This window comes from Chelon labrosus (assembly GCF_963514085.1).
Source record: "Chelon labrosus genome assembly, chromosome: 6".
NCBI lineage: Eukaryota > Metazoa > Chordata > Actinopteri > Mugiliformes > Mugilidae > Chelon > Chelon labrosus.
In genome coordinates this window covers 17,681,388-17,703,091 of record NC_140342.1, presented here as the reverse complement: position 1 = coordinate 17,703,091, position 21,704 = coordinate 17,681,388, and the positions used below count along the sequence as shown (strand labels likewise).

At 41.0% G+C, this 21,704-nt stretch overlaps 2 protein-coding genes across 3 annotated transcripts; one reads left to right on the top strand and one right to left on the bottom strand.

Moving 5' to 3' along the window:
- Window positions 1–1,583: 1,583 nt before the first annotated feature.
- ccdc24 (coiled-coil domain containing 24) lies at window positions 1,584–16,220 on the bottom strand (the record flags this gene model as incomplete). 2 transcript variants are annotated; one of them, XM_084545718.1, is made up of 8 exons in its annotated part: window positions 1,584–2,839; window positions 2,966–3,071; window positions 3,343–3,406; window positions 7,287–7,341; window positions 8,718–8,822; window positions 8,929–9,045; window positions 12,426–12,604; window positions 16,071–16,220. In XM_084545718.1, the coding sequence occupies 8 exons, from the start codon at window positions 16,218–16,220 to the stop codon at window positions 1,825–1,827; spliced, it is 1,791 nt and encodes a 596-aa protein (XP_084401844.1). In that variant the 3' UTR covers window positions 1,584–1,824. The 2 variants fall into 2 exon arrangements, with proteins under 2 accessions (XP_084401844.1, XP_084401845.1); XM_084545719.1 differs by having other exon boundaries at window positions 2,707–3,071.
- Window positions 16,221–17,199: 979 nt separating this feature from the next.
- Window positions 17,200–21,546, top strand: LOC311489500 (von Willebrand factor C domain-containing protein 2-like). The gene is made up of 3 exons (XM_084546608.1): window positions 17,200–17,757; window positions 19,106–19,235; window positions 19,642–21,546. The coding sequence occupies exons 1-3, from the start codon at window positions 17,413–17,415 to the stop codon at window positions 19,824–19,826; spliced, it is 660 nt and encodes a 219-aa protein (XP_084402734.1). The 5' UTR covers window positions 17,200–17,412; the 3' UTR covers window positions 19,827–21,546.
- Window positions 21,547–21,704: the final 158 nt, after the last annotated feature.

The following is a 21,704-nucleotide window of genomic DNA, read 5'->3' as shown; positions in this document are numbered from 1 at the left end:
ACACAGCTGCTGATTCAGATGTGTATTAATTTACGTAATATTACTTATTATAAATATCGCACACACGTTTCTATTATTTTGACAACCCCACTTTAGTCTGTGGGCTAAGCTAAATAACGGCACAACAAACTACATCCACTAAAATGAGTATATAGTACAGAATTACCACCTTTCTTAAGCTGTTTCTACATAAACTGAACATTATAACAGAAATGAAGGAGGATTTAATGCAAGACCGTTAAACAGTGCATTCGTTTTCACTAGCGTACCTAATGAACTGGCAAGTGAGTTTATGTACTTAACAATTAATTAAACATGGTAGTCAAGTTCAAAACAATACCCAGGTGTTGAGTTGAAACCCGCTTACCTGTCTGAAGGAAACCAGAAACCTTAAATCGCACCTACATTAGATAAAACTTGCTAGCTAGCTAAAACTAGTTAGCTAAAACTAGCTAGCTAGCCTCAGCTAAAAATACGTTTTCAAGTATCCTCGAGGAAACAGACCTCGACAGAAAGGGCTTGTGACTTTATTATTATTATTATTATTATTATTGAATACTTACCCTGGTACGTATTTCTTAATAATAAGAGGAGATAACAGGCTTACGCAGAGACTGCTTCAACTGGAAAAGAAAAATGGCGGAAAACGGCCGTTAGTGACACGGAGCCTCCTGATTACTCTTAATTAAATACACCTCGTACACTACACGATCAATTATTAAACAGGATGTATCTTGTATTCTGGCCAGAAACTGCAGAAAACAAACAAACAAACAAAAAAAAAACATAACCAAAAAACAAAACAAACAAACAAAAAAAAACAGTAGGAATGAATGCCAACTGCTATTAAGACTGAGACTTGGTTGCTGCAGATGGATGTTTGAAATCATAATGATGTTTATTTTAGGAGAACTGACATAGCTGTAATATATTTAGTGCTCTTTAGCCTAGTTAGGTGAGCTGTTTGTAGCCTTTCAGACCTAGAAACCTGTTCTATCTCAACAAAAGCCATGACAATACACAGAAAATGGCATGGCAACAAGTGAGGAGTGGTGAGTAGCCTATAATGCCCTGAGCAGAAGTTTATTATCTTAATAATAATAATAATAATAATAAATTTTATTCATAATGCACTTTACATCAAAGATCTCAAAGTGCTACAGGTTAAAAAGAAGAAGAAAAGGTTTAAAAAAAAACATCTGAAGGGGACCAAAAGCTTTGCTAAAAAGAATAAAGGTGTTCTGTTGACTTGTAAACCATCTGTAATGTCTTGAGCCATGGACATGAATATTTGGATATCAAAAATGTTCCACTGTCATTTGTCTGACTTGACATAGCATTTATTTAAAACCACTCGTTATGACAAAGGTTGATATAGTTTGGTCTTTGATCGTCTAAACTTCGGCAGAGAATTATCTGAACATTTGTACAAAAGTGCAGAATAATATTGTAAATTTTGGTCCTGATATTGTGTGAGATTTCAAATGAACCAGGCAGCTACACATTAGTGCATATTTTTTTAGGAAGAAGGAATATCTAAAAATAATTGTCAAAGAAAAACACTCTGGTCAGTAGTTCATTTTAATCCACACTTGGAGAAAACGTGCACGTACCAGACACAGCTGTAAAGATTTAGTTTTTATTTAAACACACTGGGGAAATATTTGCGCATCTCTCAGGCCACCACGTTCCAAAATACAATAGTGACTGTGTGACATAGTATTACAGTGTAGAAAGACTAAAAATGACTGGAAGACAATAACAAGTCCCCTTTGGATTTTTCCTGTCAGAGGCTTACAAGCCTTGTCCTGTTAGTGGTCGACTTCATGTTGGCACTCTTGCAGGAGGAACTGGCTGATGAAACCTCTTGAGAAACTGGGGCTCAGTGTGTACATCTTGGACAACTGTGTTGCCGCCATGTGGTTTTTTGGAGTAAGTAAAGAACTGTCCTTTAATCAGTGCAGATGATGGTTGAGTGCATGTGGATTCTTGAAGCGCATCGCTGCTCTCTGGATGACTTATGGATCCATCTGTCAAACAGTGATTACTTAGGCTTTGCTGTTCGTTATCATCCTTCCTAGGTTGACAGTTTTTATTCCTATTAATCCCACGGTTGCTGTTCTTTCTGTCATTTAGTTCAGGAGGGCTCCTATTTTCAGACGTGACCGAACTCTTGAAAGTCCTTCTGTCACGATCTGTCTCTGGTGACTCTAAACTACCTCCACAGCTACTATCCTGTTTCCCATTTTCTGTACTCGATTTCCCTTTTGTTGACACAGAACGGTCTTCAGTATTGCTGCTGTTACCGTCTACATCACAAACATGACTGGAAGCAGGAACAGGTGAGGGGGTGATATTGATATTTCTTGGCCTCCAGGCAGCGCTGCTTTTTCTGTCGCTCTGTGGTGATAAATGGCAGTTTGTGCTCGGGCTACGAATGCTGCGATGTGATGATAGATGGGTTTTGTGCGCTGGTGAGTTTCTCTCAGATTTTGTCTGAAAACCTGAAGTCACCGTCCTGTGGTGGAGAACAGCTCGGTCTTGCTCTGGAGAACAGCTGCGGTGGTATTGACTTTTAACTTTTATCTGATCAGAGGTGAAGATACTGTTTGCATGCCCAGAAGTGTCAGTGCTGTTGCAGGTAGGCGTTTTACTTGACTTTTCTGAGGCTGATGTGATTCTGTGCTGACTATGAGTTCTGGATAGGGAGGTCCTGGGGAGAGGATGTCCACCTAGTGGTCTGGGTTTAGGCTGGCTCAGAGGCGGAGGTGGATGTGGTCTTAAGGCTGATGCAGGAGTTAAAGATGGCAGAGTCTCAGCGCTTGGTCCTGCTGACAGTCTGGGGATAAAGGATCAGAAGTAGAATGCATTCAAGAAACTTTTTCTGGCATCAAGACAACAAAAAAGTACAATTACAGGAATTTTAGTACAAATTTTCTAATGATTACTAATAAAACACACATACCTGAACTTGTGTTTCTGTTCCTTCGCAGGTATAGAGGTCAAGCCTGCAAGTGAAGAGGGGTAGAGCTCCAAATCCAGTTGGATAGTTCCTCTGAGCTCTCTCAGCTCTACACAGCAACACAACACATATAACATATAAAAATCAGATCAGATTTTTCAAATATGAATAATTATGATGAACAATTTTTCTTAATGATACATTTTTGAGTGATTACAATCAGTTTTATCCCAGTTAACTGACAAAAAACACTAGATTTGGCCAAAGCCCCAGGATCTCTCATTTCAACAAAAGACACAAAGTCGAAAATGTTTTTTCAAAAACGGTGTTAAACAATAATGTGCCACCAGATGGCAGCAAATGCTAAAGATTTGACTGACCTGCAAGCGAAGGTTCAGATTTATTAGATTCACAATGACTCTGACGCTTGTGTTTAATATTTCCCTGGAAGAAGCAGAAATCGGATAAAAATTTTTACATGTACATCTCAGCAGTGTTTGATATAGATATAATACTGTGGCACAAAATAGGACAGACTGGAGAAACAGGAGGTAGATGTGTCAAACAAGAAAGCAGGAGCCTTCTGTAATAGAAAAGGAACGAGAAAAAAAGGATAAAAATAAGAGAGGCATAAAGACGAGAGGAATGTGTGTGAGACCGCTAAACGATTGAGCAGCAGTGTTCCATAATGATTTGGCCTCAAACATTTATATCCATTGCAAAAGAAAACCATAGCACTGTGTGTGTGTGTGTGTGTGGGTGTGTGTGTGTGTGTGTGTGTGTGTGTGTGTGTGCGAAGACTGCAAGACCATAGGCTTGATTGCAACGTGTGTGTGTGTGTTAGTTACGAGTGACTCGCAGATTCCTCTCCTCGTTTTACACCAGCGCAAATGCTAATGAGAGTCTTTATGGCAACCGCACACTATATAGACCATTACGCAAACACACACATACGCGCACACACGTACCCAAACACACCCACAGGCCAGGAGACTGACAGTTAAAACACATATTTTGTCTGCCAGTGGGATTCTAACCCAAACCTTGTAGTGTTGTCTTTCAGAGCTGCAGACGAAGTAAGTGTGGCGTCTCTGGCAGTGAAGCATCTGAAATCTTTATAGCACAGACACACACTCCAAAAATAGGCTTTGTGGTCCACGTGGGGTTTGAACCCATTACCATGGCACTGACTTGTATGTTTTCATGATAATTCTTCGACATGGGAATCCAAATCCACCAAAGGTTCACTAATCCCTCTTCCCCATCCAGCTGAATTCCTGTACGCTTCCATCTTTTTAATAATCTTACGTGATGGGTCTGCTACTTTGATCAAGTTCGTCAACCAGCAAACATCTTCAGTCTGACCAGAACAGGCTAGTTTTGTAGTTTCAGTAGATTCAGCTGATGTGGGTCTCTACAGCCTAGTGGTCAGCGTGATTAGCACCACATCTTATACAGTATGACCTTTATAAGTCAGCGCTTGTATAATAAATGTTGAAAATGCGTCACCTCGCGAAAGCAACAATGCTTCAGCTGCTGTTTCACTTTAAGCTACAACACGCTCTGTTTATCTGCATGATGAGAATATAACGTGAATTGTTGGAGCCTGTGGTGTATAGGCTGGGATGGTGGGAGGTAGCTTCGAGTCTCGGTGGTGGCGTTGCGTCCCGCTGCTGCCGATTCTAAACACAGAACCGAAATGCAGCAGATGCCTCACTGCCTGAAAGCATCTTGAGTTGTCTCATTTATCACCTGGACCAAAATCAGTCCATCTCTGCCTACTTTAGATCAGCGAAAGGGCATCAAAGACAGAGGACAGCCGTTGACTAAACTCTGATTCTGCTGCAAGACGTTAGATGATTGTCTAGGCCATGAGCTCTGAATAAAAGCAGATCATGTGTCAAAGGCTGCACTGAGACGGACTCCAGCATCTATGATAAATGAGCGAATTTAAATTAACTTAACTTGAGGAAAGATCAACATGAAGCAAAGGACAAGAAAGCTCGGTGTGGCCTTAGTAATCCGAGCCGAGAGTCATCGTGGCTCCTGACCACAGAATAGTGTCCATTACTCTGGCTACCTTAATGTTCACTTAATATTAATGGGTAAAGCAGCAGTGACATTCTGCAGTTGAGTCTACAGTTAAGAGTCTGGGGTACTTGACATACTTTCCACAACTTTAGGGTGATGGCAGACTAGAACTTTTTCACTCGACCGACTTCACACTCAACACACACTTTAACAAGAGTAGAGGTGTGTACGTGTGAGTTACTCTTAACTACAGTCATTAAGAGCTGTTTCTTGGTGCTGGCCCAAGTTGTTATATGAGCCCACCTCCTGCTAAGAGAAAATGGGTCATTATGGCTGAGTTTAGAACCAGTTTATGATTGGCTGCTACACGCGGCACTAAAAAGGCAATTAGATCGCGATGTATCAACGATCAAATGCCTGATGTGGCTCTATTTAATAGCTGTTTCAAAAAAATTATATGAGTTAACTGCGCTGAATAAAACAAAATCAATAGAAATCCCAGTTATGTGTGAAACACCCATGCCGGTGGATGAGAAAGAGGTCAGACAGGACACTTCATGTCGATTTAAAACAGTAAAGACGATAGACAAACACTGTTGCTCAACACTACTTGTCATTTAACACTTTTTCTTCCTGGCAAGGACTGAACTAATTACAAGAGGCCTTGGAATACACAAAACAGATGTCAATGATCACAGTCAAAATAATAAAAAAAAGAAATTCAAATGTTTTCCTGCTTAGCTCTGTCACACAGTAAGATCTTCCAGCTTGGATCAGAAACCAAATTCCTTTTCTCTGCAAAACATATGTAGGAACTGGGATTATGAAGGAGTGGATTGGTGACTATTGATTTACTGTATTTAACCGCTTTGCTGTGTGATCGTCACGCAACACTATTTTAATTCTCACTAGCTCCTCTATTGAACCTCCTATATATTTATTTATGACCCTCTCAACAATGTGAACGGATGAAACTTTGAACTGACGCCCAGATGAGACTCATTACATTTATGTTACAGTAAAAACTAAGTGACGAGCTTTTGCAGTTAACGAGGCAATGATGTCTTGCACAACTCAGCTTCAACATCATCCACCACTGCGGCGACTATAGGTGCTCACACACACACACATAGACTGCAACCACTTGCTTAAGGAGACACTGTCCTTACAGGTATTAATGACATCTGAGAAAGACCTTTACAGAAAAGTCTCTACAATTAGCTTCACACCCGCAGGTCTTAAAGGCTGGAACAACACACACTTGTGTCAGGAAACTTAATAATGTCTCCTCTCACTCTCCTACATGTAGTTTAACTTTGCTGACAGTAAAAAGCCTGATGAGGCTTTCCAGACGCCGTACCTGGGCTACTTTGTTTATCTTTCCAACGGGGTTGTCGTTTTATGACTCTTTTTTTTAAGAACACCTGAATTATTTAAGTAGCTCTTAGTCCAGCAGGCATAATGACACTCTGCAGCCACAGACTATGACCACTATTGATCGGTAATACACCACAGAATTTGACAGCCTACTGTACTGTCTGCTTAGAGTTCCCATCTTTCTTGGAAACAAGAATAGTTTCTGGCAATGTAAGGCTATATACACATGCAGAGGGCACAGATAGATCATTTCCACATCTGGTCTGCAGAAAAGTCCTACATCTGGCTAAGCTCACTCTCTATTTCTCTCATAATGCCAGACAGTGAAGCCAGATTGTAGGCATGAACACATGTGATTGTTCTTCCCATCGAGTTGATTTGCCTTGTGTGTGCCTGAAAGCGACTGTACGTCATTTGAATGATTGGAAAGAGATCGATCTAGCCCAGCACTCCAGCAGCACTTGGCCAGACAGACGGAAAAAAGAACTGGTTTAGACTGAGGTCTTGCAAGCTTCCTGTGAGGGTGCATGCAAGATTGTGCATGTTTGTTTGTGTTAATGTAGGCCCTGGCAGGGTTTCAGTACTAAAAGAGAGTTAGCAGGTCTACTTGAGGGATTCAAGCTTCAGAAAAATCTGTTTTGTTCTGGGAAAAGTCAGCATTGTGCAAAATACATGCAACATTTAGAGAAAAATAGGGGTGAACTAAAGGTAAAGGAATTTATATAATGTTTTGTATGGATTGTATGAATGGGTCAAATCTATTCATAGCCGCAAACAGCAAAACAGTGCTTTGATTTCCCTGTATTTTCCAATAAATAAATGTAATAAATGGATCACTGCTGCTTTGGACACTAAACAAAAAGCAAGACTAAAGATTAAGTTAGTAGTTGGCTGTTTTGTATTCTGTTTTTCTTACCTTTAAATACTTTACAAGTCTGGTCAATGCCTCCCACTCTTCCTTTAGGAGAGACCTGGATAGACAGAGAGCCAGAATGATTGATCAAATAGATAGACCTCAAGTGTACAATCCGATCAAACAGCTGATACAGTGGCAACAGAATAGGTGCCCTGCTCAGAGTTGATCCTCCACAGTTTTCACAAGGTACTGAGGAAACAGTGCCCTATTTTTCTTTTCCCTCCCTTTCTCCCCTCACACTTTCTTCTTCTCAGGTTACATAACCGTGCCAGACTTTATTCGCTTCTTTCAGATGAAAAAGAATCTTCTGCCGGCTCTGGTTCGGTCTGGGATCCATTTTCTGACAATGGGGCCTTTTGTTCTGGTCTAGTCAGGAAACGGAGGGAGAGGGAGAGACAGGGAGGGAGGGAGGTAGGCAGGCGCTCTTCCAAGGTAGCTCCGGTGGCTACATTTCCCCATGGGCCTCAAAGTGAGGGATGGAGGAAGGAAAGGAGGGATGGAGTATTAAGGAGTCAGGGCAGCGACAGAGGCCACAAAGGAGGGTTGAGGGGAACTAAAGGAAAAGCTTGGGGTAAAGGAGATGGCTCAGAGGAACTTACAGGACACATAATTATGGACAGCAAAATACACTGTTCATAATTGCTCTTCGATGGTTTGTGTTATGGATTGGTAAAGACACATTATTTCACAGACAGGAAGCACAAAGAGAGCAGATTATTTAACTGGACTGTTTAAAATGCAGAGCAGTTCTGATTTCACAGTAGATAAATAGATATCCACGCTCTTTCTAGACAATGCACCAGGAATACCAACACTGCAAAAACAATAGGGCTATGCAGGGGTATAATTTATTTCCTCGTTCAAATCTGAATATATTAGAGCATCATTAGAGTTTTTCATTTCTAGACTCTGTAGGTTCACTACAATTATAAGACAGTTATCATTAGGCTTATTGTCTTGAATACATATACATATAATTATCATAAAAAGAACATGAAAAAATCTTTTAATTTTGCTTTTTATTTACTTATTAAATGCTGGGAACTTAAACCTGTAGTAACATTATTTTTGACACTTGGGGGCAGCAAAAAGAAGAAACAAGCATAACACTGACATACAGTATCTGATAACCTTGGGGAGTCTGGTGAAATTGTTACGAAACACTGATTTACTTACCGAGCAGATAAGGAGCAACATTTATGTCTTTTTCTGGCTTTCCAACTTCTGAAGACAATGTCTGGATCATTAGCTTCTAAACGCTGCGCTATGTTCACCAGTTAGTTTGGTGCTGAGCAGGTTTTAAAAACTTTTTACTTAAAAACATCGGCTGAAAGCCCCTTCAAGGCCTCTAACAACCTTCACGGGAAGCAATGTGAAAAGGAGCAGTAAGGGCTCATTAGCTTAAAGTGTTACACTGCTCCATCAACTTACCTGAGGCGGTCGACCACTTGGTCTATCTCCGTGACATTCAGCTTGTCTCTCACGGCCTCAATCTCGTCTTCAGCACTTGACTGGACTGAACAATGAGAGTCTGGTCTGAAGGAGAAGAGATTAAAGAGGATTCAACAATATTTTTTGCATTATTAGAAGTGCAGTATCGCGTCAATACAAATGTAGTTTCTGTTGCACCTGTGTTACCTACCTGCTGACATTATTGATATGGTCAGGGTCGGTACGGTTACTATAGCAGCTCTCAATGTGACTGAGGGCGTAGTTTACAGTCTCAGGTTTGTACCGAAGCAGGAGCTCCTCGCCATTTCTATAACAACAAGAGTAAAGAAAACACACTAAACCTTTACAAAAGTCTGTTTCCCCCCCAGTTTTACTATAACCCGAGAACAGTCGAAGTGCTAATATCTTTAAATATAATCTCAAAACCAATATAAATTTTACATATTTTTTAATTTCACTTTTTTATTTATATCTGCATGATCTTATTAACTCACTTGTCATTGAATTATGAGACACTAGTGTGCTCAGCTTCATTAAGACACAAAAATTAGCATTATTATTGGACATTATTGTGGCTATATTATTTTCAAATGTGTGTGGAGAGTTGTGGCGCTGTAAGATTGGTGAATGTGTATAGTAATCTGCAAACTGTGTATTCAGACCCAGAAGTGTACTGAGATTTGTCAGGCAGAGCTAAGCCCAGATCATAAAACGTCCAAAACAAGTTAAGACAGAGAAGATAGACAGCAGCAAGGTTGTATCTCCTTAGTGCTCTCTGGGAGAAAAGGAAACCAACTAGTGGTGCAGGCAGCTGCAGGTGGGGCGACAGCTTGGTCCGTTCTGCTTAATTTAATAGTCGTTGCATGAGTGGAAAATGCGTCTTTTCATGCCACTGAGATAATGACACGGAGCTGTGTGTGTGTGTGTGTGTGTGTGTGTGCACGTAGGACTGAATGGTTCAAGCATCAGGACCACACAAGCAGAAGCCAATAAGATAAATCAGTTGACTTTTACAAGGTCCACACCCATCCACACACACACCCACATACAAATGACTCAAATCACAGAAAAATGCTGTAGCAGCTGCGTCAGCAACTGTTGTTGAAATCAGTTGTGTTAGATAAACTGTTCTTTGCTAACACGTTTGGTAAATTAGATTAAAGATAATGCGCACATGCAAACAAATAATAACTTCCATGGTAGAGTATGAGAGAGAGAGAGGGACATTATGGTCTATATCTTGATGCGTTGGCAATATTTTCTCAATTTCCAGGCCCGCAAAGCATATTAAATTGGACTAAATTGACAAACAGAGGACTGTGGAGCTTTATTAACTGGAAGCGTTATTAGGGAGAAGTGTGTTGGGTTTACTCCTGAAAGCCATTCAGCTGATACGCACTTGGGAGGTAGCCTAATTGAACGATCAAAGGCTTGAAACACACACATGAAGGAAGCATCAAGGTCAACAACGACACCAAAGCCAACTTCAAAGAGAAAAGGCGATTTGTGCTGGCACAGTCTGTGTGGCACCAATACTTTCTTGGCACTGTTCCCGCACAGCCCGAAACAATGGGCTACATTTCCCAGTCTGAAGGGGACTTACTATAATCGATTTACATCCGAGCCAGAGAACTTAATAAGAGTGACTTGTGATGTGCTGTGTCTTGCTCCAAGACACTTTAGTAAGACACCGTGCTGTTATAACCATCAGACCTGTACCCTTTGGATACCAGAATGTCAGCTTGAACATCAGGTCTTGCTGCCGTTGGGTTACCTTACATATTTTATATTTGCATGATCTAGATTCTGTTGCCTGTGGGGAGACTTAAAATAACGTCAACAGCAACAATGCTGGAACAGCTTTCCGCCATGTTAGCAGTGTGTCTTAGACTTTATCCAGGCGGAAATATCTCAACCATCCATGTATGGATTTCCACAGAATGTTGTAGAAACGTTAAGGTCCTCTGTGGAGGAATTATAGTTATCCCCTAAGATTTGTCAAACCATATAATTTTAAATAACTCATTGGACGAATTGTCATTAGATCTGGTGCATACATTAATTTGTGTTACAAAATACCTGCAACTCATTCACATTAGCTTCAGATGTACAGTGTGTTAGCGATAATTAGCCCATGTTAGCATGGCCATACGCTAAATCCAAAAAGGCGTTTAAAAAAAAAGGGCAACTGGACTTGTAGAGTTTTTTGAGAAGACGTTTCACCACTCATCCGAGTAGCTTCTTCAGTTCTGAATATGCTAAATTAAAATGGTGAGCATAGTAAATATTATACCTGTTAAACATCAGCATGCTAGCTTCATGGATGTTGGCTAGCATGCTAAAATTAACATTTAGCTCAGAGCACCCTGACAATACGTGTAGCCTCATCAACTGCTAACATGGCTGTAGATTCTTAGTCCTGTTTATCACACAATGTGTGTGAACTTGATCTCGTGGTGCAGCAGCGAATAAAAAACAGATTCTACAGAATAGCTGTGGTTGAGAATAGAGGACCGAGGATGATGGTATGAACAAAATAAGTGCACACATGCGCCGAGAGCCAATAAAGAGCAGCCGGACGTCAACAAAAAAGACAATCACAATAAAAAGGCAGTCGACAAATTGACAGGCAATAAATGGTAGGTCACAAAACGGAGAACAATCCATCTTATGTCGTGCGTTTCCTAAAAGCCCTCAGCAGAACACGGTGCAGCATTCCTGGCAGCAGCGAGCCTGTTGCTGGGAGGGTTACTAGCCTAAACGTAGGCAGATTCTCACACATTTGCATGTCCTGTCAAATATATCATGTTGTAATGACTTTATTCAGAATATTTTTTTTTTTATGTGTCATTAAACTGCCAGTTGCTACATGCTCATCTCTGTTCTGAGTTGTATGATTAGCTGTAGACACTTAGCATTGTGAAGTTATATAATACTTCTTGAGGAGCTTATTACTCCCTTATGGCTAGTGTTTGTTGCCATTTAGATAGGAATGCATGTCTCCCTCTTATAATTGTCCTATTGTTCAACAATTCCCAAAGCGCTTTGCACAATCCCTTCTCCAAAAACCTTTGTTCCTCTGCTTTCACATTCCATTTTGACTGACATGGGAACACAATACAGCATTTTATGGTGGTCTTTGTTTGGGTAAACATGACGTAAAAAGTGTGAGATTACGTCTTAACTGCCTGTCCCATCTTTTTGTTTCTGAACGAGCTAAAGAAAAGTGTTGTTCTCAGTTTGGACTATTGATCAGGACAAAAATCTATTGAGCACTTAAAATGGAGAGAAAAGAGGAAGAGAGAAATTGCTTTTTTGAATCTAATGGTTCTCTAATGGTCGTCTATACATCTGCAATCAAAACTGGAAAAGTAAAATTTGGTCTAAGTACATAACACGTACTGTCTGGAAACTGTTGTGTAGAAGTGTGCTATTTCTTTCCTTGAATGTGTTTGCAAATATTTTTAACAGATGTTTTTCTTTGTCTTCATCAATTCTCATTCGGCAATATTATCATAACACCAAACAGATAAGACAATTTGTGTTGTATTCTTTTATTTTACATCAGAATTTCATTAATACCATTCCCATCAGTACTGCTTCTAATGGATTTTAAAAACATAACCTTTCACAAACTCATTAATTATTAACAGTAGAGCGGCTTTGTGTGACTGAGATGTTACCTACCTGCTGGCTCGCTCTCTGAGAGTCTGCAGTAACATCTTGACCTCAGCTCTCAGCAGCTCTTTCACAGCAGGGGGGTCAGCTAGAGGGGAGCCTTGCGGACGTGGGAATGGGGTTCCTCCCCTGCTGCCATGGTTTCCACCTCCATGGCTAACCTGCCACATCTTGTCCAACATCTCAGCCTGCAGAGGTCACCACAAAGAGTAGATGTTGTCCTATCTATAGTAAAAATACATTCAGCTGACAACAATAATATGACAACAACGTGGGGAAAAAGCAAATAAAACTTTGAGTATGGCAGGTTCTCCTCTGCAGAGCGGGTGCTGTAGATGCAGGATGGATTCCTTCCCAAATTCAAAACTTTGCTGAAACCGTCACCAATTCATGCTAGAATAAAACTACAACCACTATGTAACTATGTGAATGGGGAAAGGGGATTCTAGTTAGTAAATTAAAATCTATGTGTCAATATTTAACGCAAGGATACTTTCCGTTGAAAAATGATATTTAAAACACATAAAACTGTCAGATAAATGTTAATACTGTAGTTTAGTGGTCCAGTGTGTAGGATTTAGAGGCAACAAGCTGTGAGGCTGCAGATTGCAACCAACTGAATCCCTCGGGCCTCACTTTCAAAGCGTGTAAGGAAACCCTGCAGTTATGGCCACTGGAACAGGAACACAGAAAATGCTATAAGGTCTCTCTAGAGCCGGTGTTTGGTTCTTCCATTCTGGGCTACATAACTGTATTTAAATATGAAGGGTCATTATAAGCAATTATAGATAGTTGTGATTATACACCACTGATAATATATGTATTGCTTTTATGCGTTATAGGGACTTCTACACACTGATCGTTTAACTGTTTTTGTTTTTCAACTACTTAAGGGACTATGCTTCCATTTCTTCTCCATTTTTCCCTTCACTTTATATTGGTAACAACACTGTCAGAGCAGATCAGCGTTGCGAGAAGACACTGTTTACTGTAAATGTCTGGGAGCAGTTGACGCTGTCTTCTCAGAGCAGGAAGGAATTAAACTTTTACACGCACAGGGACATGAAATGAGAAAACGCCACACCAGGTTAACAAGCTTTCACACTACACCGGGCAAAGATTTAAAACAGCGTACTTTAGGACAGCCACTGGACAAAAAGGTCCTGCGTGCCGTGAGACTAGGCAGCTCGTGTCTCAGCGAAGTCTGGATTATGTTAACACCTCAACACCTGTTCCCTGCCAATCACTTCTTCCATGTTGCAGTCAAAGTCTCCACTTCAAAGGAACACACTGGAGGATACTAAACACGCCACCTCTGCTCTTTGCATATGTGCGCATTCCACTCACACGCCAGTCTCTTTTGCACTTACACAGGCCGCTTCCACTCCCACCAGCTTCCTCCGCGCGTCTTTGAGTGTTGAGGTGTTTATGTTACAGGAGTCACGGTTTGCTGGCTAACGAGTTGTCTCTGCACTCTGTTCTCCCTTGATTTGCTTTGAGAATGCTGATCTCATACAGTAGCTATTTTAAGGGGAACACTGTTCAAACATGTCAGTTAAAAGCCCTACCAGGAGCTAGTATTACACTGAATTATTTAAATGTGGAATACATTTACCTGAAAGGGCTCATTTTCATTCAGCTTAGAGAAAAAGAGGGAGAGTTTAGGGGGAGGTACACGGAGATTGGCCTTGTAAGGAGACTTAAAAAAGAGAATCTAATATTTCCTCTGATCCGACTGCCTTAGACAATGAGGGCCTTGATGGAGGGAGGAATGGCAGCGCTGAGGAATGGAGGAGTCGCCTGCAGATCTGCTATTACTTTTCACAGTGGCTCACTGAGGGATGGAATTCATTACATGGGCTGCAAGAGAAACAGGCAGGGACGGAAAAGAGAGAGATGTGGAGATAGGCTGGCGAGGAGAGGAAAAAAAAAGAGAAAAGAAAGTGATCCACCCTTCACTGAATGTAATAAGTGAAGGAGAACCTGTATGCACTAGAGTTGAATGAGGCATCCTACGCTCAGTTTTTTTTTTTTTTTTCCTTCCCTAGAAATTTCTCAAATCTTTCAGCCTAAGTCTTTTTTTTTTTTTCCGTCTGGAGGCTTTACAATCAGCCACCGCATACCCTCAACCGTAGGTGAAGAAATATCAGAGCAATACTCAAAGTCACACACACACACACACACACACACATAGGCACACAGTACACATATGCTGACACACACAGTCAAAGAATATGTGTTGCTAACAGTCTTATCAACAGTTGAGGATTAGCCTCTTTAACCCTGTTATACCGACCCCCTGACTCACTAAGCTTACTGGGCCTCTTTCTTCGTGTATACAGTGTGTGTGTGTGTGTGTGTGTGTGTGCAGACAGGAGTGTGTCTGCATATGAGCTCAGTTATTCTACACAAACCTGAATGGACTGTTATTTTTTGATGCTTCTCTAAATTGTGCTTTAATCACAGAATGAAATGAATACATTTAAGAGTGCATGTTGGAAAGGGAGCCTCGCATGCTTTTTACCTTCAAAAGCAATTCATGGCATGTTTTATAGCCGACATGTGGTTTTCACATGTCACAAAGCTAATAATGTGGTCAGGCGTCTACACATCGTGGCCTGGGAGCTGAGACAAACTACGTCCAGGTGTTTCTCTGCAAACAGTGACCGGCCTGTTGGTGCACCACAGGGACAGGAGAGCTGATCTACGGATAGAGAGGTTCCAATACTGAATAAACAGAAGGAATAAGCTAGCAGAAGGTAGGAGTGCAGAAAGATAGAGAGGAGGAAGAAAGCAGCGTTAGAAGGAGAGATGTATGACCTCTTACGTAAGTCAGCTTGGGAGTTGAATGTTCTTTCAGTAGACTAGGACGCATGTATTGTATTCAGACTGAGCTGTAAGGTTAAGCATTGGAGAGTTTTCAAACATTCATTTGCAACTAAACAATATGAGCATTTTATAATCAAACAATGAATTAAAAGTCAATCAGTACGGCATAAATAACCACGAACATAACGGTGTACTCTGTATCAGCATCACATCAAGCCACTGTATGACAATAGCGGCACCTCAGACTTCACCTTGAATTGGCCTACTTACTGAGCCGTGTGTCGTTCCACCTTAGTTTAGATCTTGCTCACAGACCCTGCACGTCCGTCTTTGGGTCAGGTCATTTTGCCAGCTCCGTGTTTTCCATACATGGGGCTTTGGGGGCCGAGAGTTTAGCCGGCCTTGAGTAAATATTGATGTCTGACAGGCTCACATTTGGACTTCGCTGAGGCACAGTGCCGGTTAACCCTCATTTCACTTTTATGATGGATTTTGGGAAGTTTAATAAATCAATGTATGTAGCCAAACTAACCTAGAAACAACAGCCTTAAACCAGAGGTCTTAGAAGTGTGCAGCCAGGAATGATTAGCAAAGCAATTGTTTGATTTCCTTTGCCCAAAAGGAAATTCTTGTCGACGTTGTGGTGGTATTCTTGTGGAATCCCACTAGAAACAGACTGAGACTCTAATTTCCCTGCAAGGGATAAAAGCTGTGTGGGTGGTGAAAACAGGTTTATCCTCTGAATCCGAAGCTAAACTTAAAAACCAGGCGCCGTATGTAACAAAAGACTTCCGACGACACTCGAGCCATAAAAACCCCTCTCACCTCGGCGTGCACGTCTGTGTACATGTCTACCAGGGAGTGGCCCAGTGCTGTGCGGATCTTCTGCAGCTCTGACCCAGAAACATGTTCGGTGATCAGGCTCCACAGGGACTGGCCGGGGCACCAGGGCTGGTTTCCATCAGGTGACTGCATAGGAATGGCAATCTATGGGTAAAGGAGTGAACATGAGTTGTGGAAACATATATAAACGTAACTATACTACAATTGGTATCGGTAGTTTTAGCAGCATGGCACTCTACTAAAGCTGGAGTGCCTTATGTACAACTTTGAGGTAATTGAGAGTTCATTTGAGTTCATTTTTAAGAGTAGAACTGTACTCCACTGCACATGATATGTACATGAGAGATTTATATATCATAGAAAAGAGCAATGTAGGTGCAGAAACTATACAACATCATCAAAAACGACTCTGCCAACTCAATAAACCTTCTCCACCAAAAGACAGACAAAGAAGCCTGAGCATATTTAGTAGTAAAGTTAGTTGTGGTAAAGGCTAACTCCAGCTAGCTACTATCTGACGACCGGTGGCATGTAAAGCTAACGTTTCTCTAAGCATATAAACGAAACGTTCACTCTACGTATTTCAAACACTGACGGTAAAATGTTTAGACCGTTTGTATTGAACCCCGGGAGACGTTTATAAAACTGCTTTTAGTTTGTTGCAACAGAGAAACAAACGCTCACCTTATTTGGCGACTTGCGCTGGTATTTGGCAAGGCTTTGGTATCCAGGGGTAACATTCCAGTTGCTAGGGACAGATATCGCGAGATCAAAAAGTAACCGTCAACGGCAAGATTGTCAAAAAAAAACTAAAATAAATAAATAATAATAAAAGTTTATATTTGTTGATCCACGTGTTTGTGTTTTAATAAAGTAAAACAATACAATATAATGCAAAAAAAAAAAGGGAGTTTGATTTGTGTCCAGCGTACTGTACATCTTTAACAAGTAATAAACAAGATCACCTGCGATAGTCTGCATTAATATACTGTATGTTAATCTAGGGGAGGGACAGACTTCAGCTGAGACTGGTGTGTGAACTCCCAGCAAAGCAGTGAATGCAACCTCCTTACCTCCTCTTTGTGCCCCAAACCTTCACTGACTTCCGGGCTCTCTGCAGACGTGCCCCTGCAGACCGCTGTGGAGGCAGAGGGAACGCCAAAGGTTATATATATATTTTTTTGGTTGACAATGTAGCAAACTAAACACTTTTTAAAAAAAAACTTGGATGATCGTAGCGAACCCCAGCTGGACTACAGTTGTCGTTTCACTTCTCTGGTGTATTTTCAAACTTTCTATTTTGTACTAGCTGGCTCAACAGACTATGGCAAAGCGCGTTTCACTGGAGCGTAAAATACGCACGGCCGTTTTGGCACTTCTGTTTTGCGCACAGGCCGGTTTTGGGTTCTCGGTCGCGGGGCAGCAGGAGAGCACCTGCGAGGCCAACGGCAGCCTATACTACGTCGGGGAATGGTACTTTCTGGACTCTGATCACTGCACCCAGTGCGAGTGCACCGCCGAGGGCTCCGCATGTGCCCGCACTGAGTGCACCTCTCTCCCGGCTGCGTGCATCCATGTCAGCCACTACCCCACAGACTGCTGCCCCAGGTGCGAGAAGATCGGCTGCGAGTACCGAGGAGTGGTGTACGAGCTTGGGCAGAACTTCCAGGTAAGTCTGAGCAGAATGGGACATGGCAGCTTGCAGACATGTCATTCACGCTTGGTGTAGGTACTCTGGCCTTAAAGTGTGGTTGCTTCTTCGTCTTTTCTAATGCGGAATCACAACAGAGAGACAATAAAATTAAAATGATCCATGAAAGTTGTCACTACATGGGTACAGGAACACTAAGTAAATAATAAAAACAAATAGAATGAATTTATAATGAACGTTTTATAACAACAAGTTAAAAATAGTCAAAATATGTAACTATAAGACACTTTCCTCTATTATTTCCCACATTTCTTGGCAAAACAGGCTACTTTACATCTTTCTGCATCTAAACACGCTTTAAATTAAACACATAAAGGTCACAGTTGCACAGTGTTTCATTATCTAAAGATTAAGCATTAAACTAAACTTTTTTTCTATGTGCAAAGTGTATAGAAGTAGGTTTTATGGTAAACTGTTATAAAAATCAATAAATGTCTCAAAATAAAGAAGCTTAGAATTCTTATTTTGTCATTGCAAAGATATAGATCACTGCATATTTGTATAAACTGTGAATTCAGTGCAGGAATGATGTCCAGTGAGATCGTTAAACCACACAATTTATGAATACTGCATATTATTAAAAAGAAAGATTGTCAGGAAACCCATATTACACTTTATACAAACAAAGGTGAACACCAGTTCAACACTGCTGATGTGTAAACCTCAGGTCTCTGGGCCTGTTTCATGCAGGTTTCACTCACTTCTGCAGCCACCTTACCTGCGTCTTTCCAGTTATAAATACACAAAAGGATATTTTTAGAACTCCATGACACAATGCCCTTAAATGTGTTTGCTACAAACAAATGATAATGATGGTATGGTTTCATAAATATTTTAGAGTGCGTTTCATCCAGAAACTTGAACCACAGGATGGTATGTTGGTATGTAATAAGGATACAGCAGAGAATTGGAGGTAAATGGCGCCCCCTTTTGAGATGGTAGGAGGAGGAGGGCTGGGTGTGTGGTTCTGGTTAGAAATATGATGCTGTTTTATGTCATTTTTATCTTATAAACAATGAAAAACTCCCAGAACATACCAGGCTTTCAGAAGTGATCAGCTAATGAAGATAATTTACCCAACATTATTCTGTAGCAAACAAGAGTGAAATTGTGCAAAAAGGACATGAAAAGTGAGATTAAACCTCCCTCTGTTTAAAAATAAAGTGTGCAGTTGTAAAAAGAAAGTTTGGTTTACTGGGACCTCGAGCCAGCCCATCCTTTGTTCCTAATATTCACAGCATGAAGAGATTAGAAATTACTACATGCAGAGTGTCACAGTGTGCGTATGTGTGTGTTTGTGTTCCAGCCTTCAGAATGTGAGCAGTGCACTTGTGACAGTGATGGCATCGCCCGCTGTCTAGTCGCAGATTGCGCCCCTCCGCCATGTGTCAACCCCGTCTACCAGCCTGGGAAGTGCTGCCCTGAATGCAAGGACGGTATGTTGGAAAAGTTTTGAAATAAAGTAGAGAATAAGTTTTTAAATACAGGAAAAGTAAACACAAAAAAACATGTCTCTAATGTAATGTAACTATCCTCTGCTAATCGTAAATACTTGTGCAATATTGTTTTTATGCATCTCTATCTACTTGCAACTGTCTCTTTATGGGAGCAACTGCAATGAAACAGTTTCCATGAAGGATTAACAAATTATTCTGATTCTGATTCAGCATTGTCTTCAACATCACACACTCATTTATTTTGGGCACCACTCTAAGCTTGTGCTTTCTTGTTGACATTTCAATAAGAATACAGCGCTCACTGTGTTTGTACAATACCATCCACTCGACTGCTTGCTCGGAGTACCTTCAATTGCACTTACCTCAGTTGCTCTTCTCGCTCCAGGCCCTAACTGCTACGTGGATGCATCACGCAGTCAAGTGATTCCTGCAGGAGAGCCCGTCTGGGTGGACTCCTGCACCAAGTGCCGCTGTCACGACGGCCAGGATGCCGGCTACTGGGAGGGGAACCGTCTCGCCACCTGTTCCCGCCTCAAAAACTGTAAACCTGAACAGCCCCAGCAAAACTGATAGTCTCTATCGGCAGGGAAGCAGCTGTTTCCCTGAAATGCACGTCCTTTAAAGGCTGATCAGTTGCACACCTTCCATTTCAAAGAACATGCTGTACCATCCTGTACAGATAAAACCAGATGTCGCAATAAAAAAAAAACCTTTTTGGGAACAGCAAACCAAAGAAATTATCTGAGAATTTAACAGGCTGTCAGAACTGATTAGCTGCCATTTAAGAAGGATAACTTGTCCAACATTATACAAACAAGCCTAAAACTGTGTAAAATGAAGGACACGTTAGACTTCAAGTCTTACAAGTTGAGCAGATGAATTTTAGCCCTCGAAAAAACAGTTAGGCCAAGAAGGAATTAAAGCTCTCTCCATTCAAAAATAAGAGAAAATGTTTGGTTTACTGGGACCTCAAACAAGCCCATCCTTTGTTCAGAAGAATTCCTAATTAAAAAAGTGACCTTGCTTCAGATATTTGAAATCTTATTTTATCTGCTCTTCCACAGTTTAGATTAGATGATTGTGTTTTTAGAGAGAGAGAGAGAGAGAGAGAGAGCAACGCGTTTTTTTTTTAAATTTTATTTTATAGATGGTAGTTACCCAGGAGGTGTTTAAAGCAGCATAACAAAGCCAATGAGATTACTGGATGATAAGCAATTATAATTGACCTGTCACGAGTTGACGCAGAGCCAAAAGCGCTCGCACAGCTGTGATGCAATTTAGGCTAGGAAGTGGCTGAGCGGAACAATAAGCAGTTCTGTAACTGCGCTATGACTCTTTGTGGGTTAATTTCCACGCTAATTGAAATCTGCCGAATGAGAGTGTGGCCTCGCACGCGGCTGTACGGTAGCTGCGGACACGGGCAATATTTGAGAGCGGGGTTTACTTTAAAAGAATGCTATGCAGACTGCAGAGCGGGAAAAACAATCTGTAATTTACCCGCTTTATTGTTGTTGGGGGATTTTTTCCCCACATGAAAGAAATCACAGCATTTTACATGTATAGAAACAACCATCCCTGTGTGCAGTTATCAGTTACCACCTTCAGAATCACGCCGTACGATGAAATGTAGCATCAAATATATTGCCGTTTTATATACAGTAGGTTGCACAATGTGCCAGATCTTCTGACAATTATTTGGCATCAGCCACCACATTAATCGCGAGGGACCTTTGAGCGAAAGCCAAAAATAGTTCCAACTTGTTATATTGCGTGTTTATACCATTTATAGAGAGGTTCACCAGGATGCTGCTGCATAAAGTTCTTCTTTACAACTGACAGACTTAATTCTTCCTCTGTGGCTTTTATAAAGAAGGTCTGAGATTGAGATTTGGCATCTTGGAACATACGCATTGTTGTCTTGCTCGGTGTTGGTGTGTCACAGATTCGCCAAAGGATGTATCTCTTATATAATTAGTGAATTTACTCAAGCTGGCTGGCATGTTTCATTATTTTTAGTTAGAGCCAGACTGGTTTCCCACAGTTACCAGTCTTTATGCCAAGTTAATCGGCTCTAGCTGCACACAGGAAAGTGCTTAACACTTTGCCAAGAAAGTGAACAAATGTAGAGCCCAATATGTCTTTCTGCAAGTGCAATCTACAGGACCAAACTAAAGGGAACAGATGTGAATCATGCCCTTACAGCATATACTGTATATCTACCTAACATCATCTTCACCAAAACCTTATGTAAAGTTATTCCTAATTAAAACTCCTTTTCACATCTGTTAAAGATATTTGTTTTTTTCTTTCCAGAGGATAGTTGTTGTTTGAGAAGATGCCCTCTTGATTTCCCTGCAGAGCTTTTTTCTGCTGACAGCGCAGAAGCGGCGCTTGCCAAAGGAAAAAAAAAAAGAAAAAAGAAAAGAAGTCGGAAATAAAAGGGGAAGA

What these genes read in the sequence shown, in the direction of transcription:
- LOC311489500 (XM_084546608.1), top strand. Translation starts at nt 17,413, where the DNA reads ATGGCAAAGCGCGTTTCACTGGAGCGTAAAATACGCACGGCCGTTTTG. An exon ending in AGCTTGGGCAGAACTTCCAG is followed by an intron (nt 17,758 to 19,105) that starts GTAAGTCTGAGC and finishes TTTGTGTTCCAG; the next exon opens with CCTTCAGAATGTGAGCAGTG. An exon ending in CTGCCCTGAATGCAAGGACG is followed by an intron (nt 19,236 to 19,641) that starts GTATGTTGGAAA and finishes TTCTCGCTCCAG; the next exon opens with GCCCTAACTGCTACGTGGAT.